This window comes from Trichosurus vulpecula, chromosome 2 (genome assembly GCF_011100635.1).
Source record: "Trichosurus vulpecula isolate mTriVul1 chromosome 2, mTriVul1.pri, whole genome shotgun sequence".
Taxonomy (NCBI): Eukaryota; Metazoa; Chordata; class Mammalia; order Diprotodontia; family Phalangeridae; genus Trichosurus; species Trichosurus vulpecula.
Genome location: NC_050574.1, coordinates 202,850,209 through 202,863,834, shown reverse-complemented (window position 1 = coordinate 202,863,834; position 13,626 = coordinate 202,850,209). Strand labels below are relative to the sequence as shown.

The window sequence follows — 13,626 nt, the reverse complement described above, 5'->3', positions numbered from 1 at the left end:
AAAAAAACTCAATTCATCTATCAGACAAAAAGTGGGCAGTGACCCCGCCCTGGCCTACAGATTTGGAAAGTGGGGACTGTGGAAGAGGGACAAGCCGCTCTCCCTTAGTGCTTCCCTAATAACGGAATTCAAACTGGTGCAGAGACCTGCCGGGACCAGGAGGGGTCGCTCTTCCCTCGGAGCAGTCACCCCTTAGCTGCCAACACCTCCCACGGTCAGTGCTTTCCCAACCCAGCCAACTTATAACAGCCCCCGGGCGAGCAGGAGGGGAGAGAGCAGAGCCTTGGCAGAAGCTGTTTGTAGAAGGAAGCTGCCGCTGTCGGTAGTACCACAGAGGATCCTGGAACCTCCCAGACACCGGGGACTGTGGTGGCTTGCAAAAGGGAAGAAGAAAGGAGAGTTGGACGCTCCGGACTGTCCGAGTCGGAGCACCACCCCCAGGGACACCTGTTCCTCTCCCTCCACCCCACTCTCCACCCCCTCCGACCCTGCGCCACCCGGCGCGCCCAGGCGCGCAATGAATCCCGTGCTGGGCAACCAGACGGAAGCGGCCGGGCTCTTCTTGGCCAACAGCAGTGACTCGCTGGAGCGGGTCCTGCGGTGCTGTACCCAGGCGTCCGTGGTGACAGACGATGGCTTTGGGGAGAGCGGGCAGGACGAACGGAGTCTCTACATTATGCGAGTGGTGCAGATAGCGGTTATGTGCGTCCTGTCGCTCACCGTTGTCTTTGGCATCTTCTTCCTCGGCTGCAACCTGCTTATCAAGTCGGAGGGCATGATCAACTTCCTAGTGAAGGATAGGCGACCATCCAAGGAGGTGGAGGCTGTAGTTGTGGGACCTTACTGACCTTCCCCTCCTTCGCCGCAGCTTGTTCTCCCCCTCCCCCCAGTCCTACCCACCTTGCCAAACCCAGCCGCGCCTCTCAACCATCTGAGATCTGGCGAAAGAAACTTACGGAGTGATAGCCTCCTAACGATTCTTCGGCTGCTGCTTCGGTCACCGTCTCTTCTACCTAAGGGATGAAGCGACCTCTTCATCTCGCTCGGTTCTTTGAAAGCCTCCCACCCTAAAGAGGAGACCTCACCAGCCTCTGTGCACTTCTGGGACAGTCCGGCAAAAAGTAACGAAAGAAAGGGGTGGGGAGGTTGGTGGAGAGCAACGGGCAATAACTTTCTAGTTGCTGGGAGATGTCCCGTCGCCTGAGATCCGGGGAGATCGCGGTGAAGGGAGAGAGATACGCACCTCAGCTTGCATGTGGGGACGGGATCTTGGGGAAAGTGGAGAATATGGGGAGGGATGGCTGAGTCCCTCCGGCAACGATCCGACTGGTCTCCTGGCCTGGAGCCGCGCTTCCGAAAATGTGACCTATGTATATACAACGCGACAGACTTCACAGCAATGACATGCAAACTAAGCAAAACAAACAAACAAACATTCCCACATTCAGTCCCCCCTCCACTGGAGGGGACAATCGGTAACTACATTTTGATTGTAGCGCACTGTTTTAAGGGATATTTTGCTTAAGAAATAATTATTATAAAAATTTGATAAGTGTTTTCCTTTTTGTTTGGCTGTGGGTCTGGAATTTTGTCTTCTTGAGGGTGAGGGGATTAATGGGGGGATGGGCTTCACAAGGGAGGAGAGGGGAGAAGACGGGAATCGAGGAGAGAGAAAAAAAAAAAGCGCCCGCGAATGTGAATGTTGCGAATTGTCTTCTACTGTCGCTTTTCCTATGCCCATCGTAGTGTGCAGGGCTGGCCTGGAGCTGGCCCATGGGGTCCAGGGAGCAGAAGGGGTAGCATGTGAGAGAGTACTGCACGAGTTTACGCAGCAAAAGTGCTTTGATCTGTGGCACAATTTTTATTTTTTTTCCTTTATTTAAATTTTCTGTAATAAATGCATATTCAAAAAATGTTCCCTCTGCTGACCTCCTGGTGCTCTTTCGGCGATTAAGGAAAAGGAGGGTGAGGGAGAGGGGTGCGCTGGTGAAGGGGAGTAGGCGGCGGTAGAGTGGTCTTGGGGAACTCAGGTTAAGGAGGACACAGCTCAGAGGGACTGGGCAGGTGCATGAGGGAAAGGACAGAACAGTGAAGCAATCTAAAATTTTTAAGAATTCCAGGAATCCTTAAACACTCTATTGAAGCCATCTGAAGGCAGCAAGCTTTTGTTTTCGATTAAATCATCATGTTTTTCATATTATTTAACATTTCGTTTAGGCTGTCAGCTGAGTCAGATAGGACTTCAACAAAGCTACCTTGGGAGGGTCAGACTTCCTTGCGTTGCTCCAGTGGGAAAACAGGGCTTAGATGCTAATGAAAGGAAGAGAGGACTTGACTTGTCTTCTGGGAAGGTGACTTTACCCCAATTAACGTCACAAAATGTGTTTTATAGTAGTTGATGGGATTTTTTTTGTTTGCGGGTTGATTTATAAAAAGGAAAAAAATGGACTATAATATTTTCCCCTGTGGCAAATTATTGATACCAATTTTTATGATGCCTCTTGGCCTAATATTCACTATTTCTCTTTTTCCTTATAGAAATAAATGTGGGTTTTGGAAAAGGAGGCAAGAGAGAGAAAAAGAGACAGAGAGAGAGAGACAGTGAGAGAGAGAGGGACAGAAAGAGAGAGAGAGAGAGAGAGAGAGAGAGAAACACTCACACAAAGACAACCCCACCAAATACACAGACACACAGACATGCAGCACAGGTACACAAACACAGTCACAGAGAGATACAGAGTCACACAAATGGATTTAAATTATGTACATATAATTTGAGAAAATGCCCTGCTCCCTTCCAGCAAATAGGAGTTAGCCAAGGTCCTGAATACCTGGACAGGCATGACGTTTATACATCAAAAGTTAGGAAGGGAAAAAAAAAAAGATGGAGCTACAGGTGGTCAGTCCCATGGACAGGCCATATGTGGGTCTGGGCAGTTGGCCCAGTTTTGTTGACTAGCAACAGGAATCAGTGACTTTTGAAAGCACAATGCAAACAAGAACCATTTACTGAAGCTTAAGCTTTACAATGTGTGCTGTTAATCCTTAAAAATGGGGCAGGGTCCTGGAATACTACAAGAAGCTAGAGGATCTATTATTAATTCCATAGGATTAAGGGACAGTATAAATTATTTCACTGAAGAGATTTTAGGAGTGACACTGATTTCTGGAAATGCTCTTCACTTATTCTAGAAGAACAATTGGTATAAACAATGTCATTGACCCAATGACACTGGCTATCAAGTGCTAGTCAGTGACCTGTCTGGCTGCCAAATGTCCCTGTTACCCCTCTAGCAAATCTTGCCATTCAGCCCAAGGCAGTTACTTTTAATGCTAATGGAAAATCTGGCTAGAAAAAAATAAGAGCTTATTGGCCTCCCAGGGGTTCTAGATATTCAAATATAAAGGCCACATCTTTGAAATCTTTTTTACTACCTTTTGCCACTGGTAGGAGAGGGGAAAATATGGCACTCTTGCTAGGGAAATAGTATACAATTTATTAATTAACAGATGGAACTTTCTATGATATGGTATAGTGTCAAGAGCATTGGTCTTGCAATCAGGAGATCTTGGTTCTAATTTTGGCTCTGTTACCCTGAGCAAATCATATTGTTTCTCTGGCCTCAAGTTTCTCATCTTTAAAATAAGTTGATTGGATGAGATAACCTCTTAATTCTCTTTTGGCCCTAGTATTCAGGGACTAAAGATTTACCTGCTCAGCATCTTACTAAGGAAGATTTAAGTCTATTGCTCCATTGGTTCCAAGGGGAAAATGACATACGTTTACCCTGTCCTTTGAGATGAATAGTTTGGATCATAGTTTGGAAGCTGGAGGGGATCACTAGGCCAAGTACAACCCCCTAATTTTATAATTGAAGAAACGGAAACTCAGAAGGATTAAGTGACTTCTCTAGGGTGACAAAACTACTAAGTTTCTAAGGAAGGATTTGAACCAAGGTTTTCGTGATTCCAAGTCCTGGGCCTATCCACTATGCCATGTAGTTTGTGCTACTCTATCAGCTTCATGAGATGTGTTTCTGTGTATTCATTTCCCACTATTTTTGCTGATCCAGTCAAAAACTAGTCATTTAGAAATAAGCAGGGTATGGCTGGTTGAACTCTTTTGTGTCCTGCTGAGTGTGTGGTGCCTTTGTGTAATTTGGGCCACTTTGGGAGTTCCAGCCTGCCTAGGAATTTATTTGTATATGACATATATCCCCTTTAAAACAGGACCAGGTCTAGATCTGGGAGGTGCTGGGGTACTTAAAACTTGGGTTCTTGTCTGGAGACGAGATCTTTTTCTCTTCTTTTCTTGCTTCCCTCATTGTTCTCCTTGTCTATTACATCCTCTGCTTCCTCCAGCCCATTTCATAGGTTCCCTACATTTACTATTCAGTTTAAATTTTCTCCCCAGTCTTTTGAGATTCTGATATCAACCAGACCTGTGAAATTTACACTTTACATAGGGTAGGTCTATATGTGAATGTGGATATGTGTGAATGTTCATAGTCTAGGATGTATGCTTCATAACAAAATTCAGAGGGTACAAAAAATTCACAGCCTTGGGGATTACTTGCCTCTAGCAATCAGCTTCTATCTTATCTGTGGTGGGAAAAATGACCCCTATATCCATTTGTTACTTAGAGAGATGCCAAGTGGTTCTGGTTTTTACAGATATGCTGATGGGAGTGAGAAGCTTTTTACACCCATTATGTCCTGATGGCCACGCAGCAGTGGTTTCTCCAGGCTCCCAACCTTCCTCATGCCTGTCTGCCTTTGCCACTATTTTACTTCATCCAAGTCTAACAGCTGTATGAAAATGGCATTTTATCAATCCCTGAGGCTAGGGGATGATAATCCTTTCCCACTGACACACTACAAGGTACAGGGGGATTATTCCACAGTGCAAGTGATGCCCTTCCTAATTCCTCTAAGCAAGGCTAGTCCCCAGAAACAGGAGAACATGAGAGACAGATGGAAGAGGCCACATGATTTTGCTACCCTGCTCTCACTGCCAGAACCCTTGGCCATAGGTAAGAGGCTAAAGGAGATACATTTCTCCAGATGCGTGGTTAGTCTGATATGTGTCCTAAAGAAAGAGCTCCTAGGGAAACAGTATGTCTAAGAGCCACAACTTGTAAATTAACACTGCCACACCCCTACACGTTGAGTGATCTACCTTCCTTCCTGGGAACACTTCCTCAGTCTTACTGAAATTATCTCCAATAACTTTATCCTGTCATTCATGTGTTATTTTTGTATTAGATACAGAGCTATTGCTTTTCAGATCAAATGTGTGAATGAATCAGTGAACAAATTAGAGGGTATTTAATAAATGCTTACTATGTGCCAAGAATTTTAAGTGCTAATAATAAATAGAAAATTAGAGATAGTCCCTGCCCTCAGGGTGCTTACTTTCTAGTAGGGAGGGAATACATGCAAAGAAGGCAAGCTAGGGGAGGGTACTGTGGTTTGAAAAGCTACATAGGGGAGTGCATTGACACAACTTTTCTGGCTATAAAAACAATATTGATGTGGTTATGGTTCCAGAAGTGGAATAGCTGAGGATGCAGGGCAGTTTATGCGTAAATGGCCTAGGAATAAGAGTCATGTTTGGCATTGGCTTGGCCTGATATAGTGGACTACATGAAAAACTCACCAATCAGAAGGGTGTGGGGAGCAGGCCCAGTGGAAGTTCTGGGGGTAAAGGGGTTAAATCCTCCGCAGCATGCCTAGAGAGAAAAGAAAAAAAAATGGGAATGCACTCTCTTTGGGGCAGTCTAAGGGAAAGAAAAGCAATCAGTTCTCCTGCCAAGCCAAAGGTCAGTTCTGCTCCCAGGGGAGCCTCCTGGTGACTGATCTCCTCATGCCTCAGAGCCCTCTGTTCTCTCTCTCCCCAGCCCTGTGGAGCTGTTCTCTGCAGCTGGCTCTTGCAATGGGACAGTATAGCAAGCAGCAGTGTACATTCATGTTGTACTCTGTTGTGGAAAGAACAGTGTCCTGAGAGTTCAGAAACATGGTCTGTAATGCCAGCTCTGACATTAATCTACTGTGTGACCTTGGGCAAAATTCTCACCTCTTTGGGCAGTTTCAACTGCACTTTGGATTTTATCTATAGGATCTTTTCAAGCTCTAAGATTTAGTGCTTTCTAGTATATTTGATGTGCTTTATAGTCGATTTCACTGTATATTTGGAACATTCCCTGGCTCTCATATTCTGAATACCCTCCAAAATAGGAGGTATTATTTACCAATGAAATGACTCTTCAGAACCTCCTGGAGCCTGTGTAAATGACTTCCTTAGAGGTGATTGACAAATCCCTAAATATCCTGAATCTTTCTTTTCTCAATAGGTGAAGTTTCAAGAAGCCAAAATGGGAAAGAAGTGGCTTATTTATTCATATGTGATTCCTCTTATACTAAACCAAAATTAATGTATATTCCTGTTGAATACAGCTATGTAGGCATTTTGGAGGCCAATTACAAGTCTATTTCCCCCCCCCCAAGAGAACATTTCCCTTTGGGGCTAGTGATTCTGGACAACAGCTGCTTCATGTGCAATTTAATGCCTTGCTTGGCTCCCAGCTGATGAGATGGGTCACTCTGGGGGTTGTAATGCCAGGAACAGATTGCAGGGTTTGGTCTGTTCTATAAGATGCTAACCTGGCTTGAAAGCCTATTGAAGCAACAAGCCTGCTGCAATCCCCCAAATGGGAATTCATGAGTCTTTTATCTACCTGCCAAATCTCATTCAGACAATTTGCAAAACAGTTCTAAAGTCTGCTCCCACAGCTGCATTTTCCAATGCTCACATTTAATTGTTTGAAGCTAATTCCATCTAGGTGGCCAAGGGCTTTTAACCTTTTCCCCAATATTTTTCTTGCCTTAGTTTAGCTATCAAATTAGCCTTAAAGGTTCTAAAGGCATTTTCTTAGCATCATTCATTTATGTATGAAAATTTTGGACAAGCTAGGTTTAGTAAGTGACTGCATAATTCATAACACAAAATTACTCACATAATTCATGTTGGTACCAGTAATGACAATAATATTCTAAATTTATTTTGCTTTCAGATATTCAGAACTATTCGAAGACTGCTATTAGGATAACTAAGATAAGAGTAAAACCTGCTTGCTCTGTAGAGTGTATTGAAATGATTTAATTATGCTATGCCACACATAAACATTTTAATACATAAAAGTAGTTTTATAGTGTTTCATATTGTGGTGCCATATTCAGTTCCTATTATAAGTTGATTTACTGTATTTATTTGATGTGATTTATTATATTTTAAGGGTTTAAAAATTAAATCTGGAGTCTAGAAAGTCAACTCACTACTTATTTACAATAATCAAGCCTGACCCCAGAAAAGAGATGAGAAAATATATCTCCTCTTCTTTGAAAGTGGGGGACTATAGGTGCAGGAAATCACATAAACTGTTTGACTCCTGTCAATGTTTTGGTTAAACTCCCTGAACTGACTTTTTTCTTCTTTATAAAGCTCTTTATTAAAAGGGATGGATTGTTGTCGGGCAGTGAAAAGGGATATGGGAGTGATATGGAAATAAAAGATATGAATAATATTTATTAAAGAAAGTCAAATTCCAAGGAAAGATTGGGGTTATGTGAGGACAAACACAAGAAGATAGATGGAAATACATGCCTACATCAAGAGCTATGTCTGGAAAAGATATCCATTGGTCATTGGCCCCAGGATATGTCTATTATGACAGACAGCTCAACCCAACAACTCAGTAGGGGATTTCCTATACATAATCCCAGAAAAGTAGTGATTCAGACTTCATTATCCACAAAGATAACCAGGGAGTCTGAGAAATTCTAATTTAGAAGAACAACCACCAAGGACTACTGGTTTAAGTAAGTAAAAGATAGGTATTCTGGAGGGAAGATCCTCTCCCTCCCACCTCAAAACATAGGTTCAATAGCTCCATGTACTGACAAATCCTGTTTTTGTGTGCCCTTGGTAAGCCTAACAAGTATTCATTTCACCCATTTCATGAGGTTGTCCCTGCCTGAACCTCAAGACAGAGTTCTTGCTTGTTTGACCTTGAACTTGGCCTTACCTGAAGTCATCAAGAAGGCAAAATTTATCTCATTATGGGATCCGTAGGTCCTTGGCCAAAGAGTTTAATTAATTAATAGTTCAAAGGTGAGAAAAGCAAATGTTTCATCATGATGATGATGATGTTGATGATGATGATGATGATAACTGATTTCATAAGTTTTAAGTTTGCAAAGGACTTTTTAATACATTATTGCAAAACAAACTTCTGAGGTATAGCTATTATCATCATTTTTATTGATGAAGAAACAAAGACTTAGAGAAGTTAATGACCTACTCAGGGTCCCACAGTCAACCATTAAGTGATAGAGAAAGGATTTGCCTTTCAGTCTTCTGGATTCCAGCACCAAGTGGAATACTTTGTACTTCAGTGAGTATTTAATGAAGGTTTGCTGAGTTCAGTTGAATTGACCCTGAATCCAGTGCCCTGTCCATTCTGCAACCCTGCTTATCTAAGTGCAGGGCTCTAGGCACAGGGGGAAATGGGGAGCAGAGAAAGTGGTTAAGAGGGTGCTCCCCCAAACCTGGGGTTCCCACAGCCAAAGTTATGGTTTGCAAAGGACAGAGGTATCAAACACAAGGTAAGTTAACATTCCCAAATGGACTTGAACCAGATTAAAATGGAATTTGGACATATTTAACAGATTAAGTAAAAATACAATAAAACATAGATAGCATTACATTTTGAAATTAAGTCAATATGTGGCCCTCAAGGATCATTATGTAACATTTAGTGGGCCCCATTTCTATCTTAATTTGACACTACTGATGAAACATTCTAGAAAGGATAAGGTGCCTAACGGCTTTGCCAGATAGAATCTACATTGGCTACCTACCATCTACCTTGACTTTATATATAGCTTATATGGTATTAGGCCAGTCATCCTTGGATAAACATGTATACAAAGCCTGTATTAACTGTTAAAAATTCCCCCCATGAATTGGTCCTGCCATTCTAGAAAGCAATTTGGAGCTACATTAAAGGAAAAAAAGTGATTAAAATGTTCATAGCCATTGCCCCAAAGGCCTCACTACAAGACTTCTACCTCCAGATGGAAAGCAGAAAGAAAAGTCTCATCTATACCACATTATCAGTAGCAACACTTTTTGTGGTAGCAAAGAAATGGGGTAGAGGGAAGTATATGCTTATTGATTAGGAATGGCTAAGTATACTATGGTACATGAATGTAATGAAATCTTACTCTATGTAAGAAACAAAGACTATGAAGAATTTGGAGAAGCAGGAGGAAACACAAAATGATGCAAAACAAAATAAGAATTAGAAAAAAATAATATATGCAATGAAAACAATAACACAAGTAAGAAACAACAGCAAAAAATATGAAACAACATTGTGTAATTATAAGGAACAAGCTTGATCTTAAAGATAAGAAACTACATCTTCTATTTTTATTATGTATTTGTATATAATTAATTTATTTTTTGTTTTCAACATTCACTTCCACCTTCTCTTCCTCCTTCCCCAAGACAGCATGCAATCTGATATAGGCTCTACTTATGCATTCATATTAAACATATTTTCACATTAGTCATGATGTAAAGGAGAATTAGAACTATGCATTCATATTAAACATATTTTCACATTAGTCATGATGTAAAGGAGAATTAGAACTAATGGGAGGGACCACAAGAAAGAAGAAACAAATGACAAAAGAAAAGGAGAGCAAATAGCATACTTCCATCATCTTTTGCAGAAGTGGAAGACTGTAAGTGTGAAACAATTTGCATGCTGTCCAGAACATTTTCCCTATTTCTTTTTTATTCTTTATACCAATTCACCATTCTTTGGAAGGTGGTGGGGTATATTAGGAAATGAAGGATGTAAAAAGAAAATATATGAATAATGCTAAAAAAGCTTAAAGTTTCCTTAACTTTGTAAACTTAAAATGCTTAAAAGATGGATTATAACCTATTTGGGGGGAGTAGGGAAAGGAAGAAGTCACTTTTGCTCGCTTATTTTCACCTAAACTAGGTGGTAAAGAAACCTAAGTACAAAGAACGCAGGATCTGGAGTCAGAAGACCTGGGTTTGAACTGGTTCTGCTATATAATAGGTGTGTGACTTCGGGCTCTCCAAGCCTCCATTTCCCCACGTATAAAATTAGGGGGTTGTACTAGATACTTTGAAGTCTGTTCTACCTCTAAAAGAAAGTACCCAGATCAACTAACTGGGAATATGAGTAAGTGAGTATCTAGGACTGCATTGTGAAGGCAAAGGGTCAAGTTATAGGTACAAGAGTAAAGGGGACAAGTTAGGAAGCAGGGGCATAGTTCCACTCTCATTAAATATTTTTTTCTTTCTATTTATTTATTTGTTTTCCACCAACAGTAGCAGTACTTCCCCTTAGAACTGGTCTCCTCCTCTCCCTCTGTGAACAGGATAAACTACTCTGAAAGAAATATTGATTTTTAAAAGACCAAATCTCCAAATGTCTGATTAGTTTGGTAAAAGGAGCCCCCGGGATCTTGTGTCTCCTTTAATTTATTTATTTTCCTATAAATTGAACAGTACTATACAGCTTATATCCTAAAATTTATTGGTCAAACGCCACCCTTTGCTTTCTCCTGCTAAATCTCCCAATTTCTCCATTATTGGTGTACTCAATATTTTGTAAACATTTTGACCGGCTTGGACATCTATCAAGTGAGATTAAATAATATATATTTTCAAATTATCTACCTTCCACTATTTTTGTTTCCACAAAAAGAACACCCATACATACACCCAGAAAATGAACTGCCTCAGTATGATCATCAATAAGTACTTTTTTAAAAAATCTGACTCCTCAGGTTTCTACTTCTCTGTCTGTTATCTGGAGCTGCAGCTGGTAGTTCTTGAGCTGTGACTAGTAGTCCTCAGAGTAGACCTAACATATCTTGTAGACCCCAAAGGACTGACACATCAATGATCATGTTTGATAGAAGCATAGACAGCTCTAGGAACTGAGATAAGTAGAATGGGAAGGAATCTCAATTTGAAGAAGGCCAATGTTAAGTCATTAGAAAATCAAAGTAAGCTACCAATTTGTTTCCTCTTACTAATTACACAAGAGGAATATTTTCTGTTATTGATGACTCATTGTCAGGGAGAGATTGGAAGAGCAAAAGAACACACGCAATATAATGAGAAGTTAAAGGTCCCAAATCCTCTTTTTAGGGCACTTTGCTTTCAAAGATCGTAGACCAAGAACTGGAAGGGAACTTACATATGAAGTCCAACTCATTCATTTGTACATGAGGGAACTAAGGCTGAAAGAGTGACTTGCCCAGAGTCACGTGGCTAGCATGTGTCCGAGGCAGCATTTGAACTCAGATCTTCCTGACTCCCTAGTCTGGCACTCCACCCACTGAGTCTGGTAGACACTCTGTTAAGAATGATAATAACTGATTTGATATAACATTTGATATAACAAATGATATAACATTTGAGCATTTGTTAAGCAGTTGCATACATTATGTCACTTAAGCATCAAAACAATCCTATGAAGTAGGTAATGCTGGTCCTGTTATCATCTGCATCTTACATATAGGAAAAGAAGTTGAAAAAGGTTAATTGCCTTATTCAGGACCAAACACCTAACAAAAATCAAAAGCAGGAGTCAAACTTATAGGTCTAACCAAGCTGTATCTTTTATGAAGATTTGGGTAAATCAATCCAATGTAACCTTGACCTACCAGAACCCCACCTTCTCCACAATTTGCTTTGTTTCTCTGAGTACTAGTCATATGACCTTGTCATACCGGAATCCCCCTCCCTCGCCCCAAACCATGCAAATAAAAAGGCATACTTGGAGACTGTACACAATACAGTGTCCCAAACGTCTTGGTGCAGTTTAAGCTTTAAAGCTTTTAAATTAAGGCTTAAAACTACAATAAGACTTTTGGGACACCATAGAAGCTCTTTTCATTATAGCAAAGAACTAGAAACTAACAGGGCTTACCCATTAACTGGGGTATGACTGAACAAATTATGGTATATGGATAAAATGAAATATTATAATAACATAAGAAATAATGAAAAGGGTAGTTTTAAAGAACCATGGGAACACGTTTTGAATGGATAAGCACAGAGTACATAAAACCAAGAGGAAAAAAAAATACAATAATAACAATGTTGTAAGGAAAAATGACTTTGAAAGACTTGAGAACTCTGATCAAGGCAATGAGTAACCACCATTCCAAAGGAATAATCATGAAGCATGCTTCACACTCCATGACAGATGACAGGCTCAAGGTACAAAATGAAACACACAATTTTGGACATGCCCCATATGGGAATTTGTTTTGCTTGACTATACATATTTTTATGAGGATTTTTTTCTTTTTCATTGAGGGAGGAATTTGAAGGGAGAAGGGAATAATAAAAGGGTTGACCCTCAAAAAAGAAAGAAAAATAAAAAAGTCAGTGAATTGAAATTTTTTTAATACACAGAAAAGAATAGAAGGAAATACAAACAGGATGGCTATTAAAGTGGGAGTGGGTGGGAGGGGTGCAGGATTACATAAAACAATGAACTTGGAGTCTGCAAGATCTGCCTGCCTTGGCCACTTAGTCATATCAGCCTAGGCAAGTACTTGATTCTTCCTCAGCCTCAGTTTCCTCATCTGTAAAAATGGGGATAAGAATCCAACTACCTTGCAGGTTGGTTATAAGGATCAAATGAAAGAATACCTTTAAACTGCTTTGCAAACCTTAAAGCTCTATGTAAATGAAGCATTACTGTGTTCTTAAGAAGAAAAGCAAGCTGTACATAATATTTAGTCTCGTACAATTCTTCTGTTCTACTTTATATGAGGAAATGCTTATTTTATTTGGTATTGGCTAAGTTCAACATACATACAAAAATATTGTATATGTTATTTTATTCTTTTTTGGTAGAGAATCTTTAAAAACAATAAACAATAAGCAGTTCAGAAAAGAATATCTACCCCATGACTGTGTGCTCACAACTTCTCATAGATGTTATCTACCTCCAAACGGTGTATGGGCACATTATAAAGGCAGGAGTGCTAGGAAATATACAACTCACTTCATTTAATCCTCCACCCTTTGAACAGGCAAAGAATATAGGAAATACAACAAAATGCCAGTGCATGCTTGGCATATGGAATTTAAAATGATAAATCATTAGATGCTGGGTTCAGGAATTCTGGTTCTGGATTTTGGCTTCCCTTACAACACAGGACCTGGGAATTTGAGAGAGCCTTAGTTTACCCCAAAGCTTATAATCTGCCTCTTTTCCATTTGGCTTTCTGTCACTATTAGGGACTTCGGATCAGTCCTTGACATTGCTACCTTATCATATCAGGAATAGATGAAGCAGATGGAGGCAGGTCCCAGCAAAGAGCTGGCTGCCATTCTACTCTGTCTTCTTTCTGACCTTGAGTTCTCGACTTTCTGTTTCCAGTAGTCCAGGGATATGTCTCATTCATCTTCCCTCAGGTGTTCCTTATCCCTTCAGTTCTCATCATTTTGGTCTTACAGATATTACAGTCATTAGATCAGTCATATATATGTGTGTA

At 40.6% G+C, this 13,626-nt stretch overlaps 1 protein-coding gene across 1 annotated transcript; it reads left to right on the top strand.

The window, feature by feature from the left end:
• The first annotated feature begins 517 nt into the window (after positions 1-517).
• Positions 518-847, top strand: RPRM (reprimo, TP53 dependent G2 arrest mediator homolog). Its single transcript, XM_036742591.1, has one exon. The coding sequence runs from the start codon at positions 518-520 to the stop codon at positions 845-847; it is 330 nt and encodes a 109-aa protein (XP_036598486.1).
• The last annotated feature ends 12,779 nt before the right edge of the window (positions 848-13,626 follow it).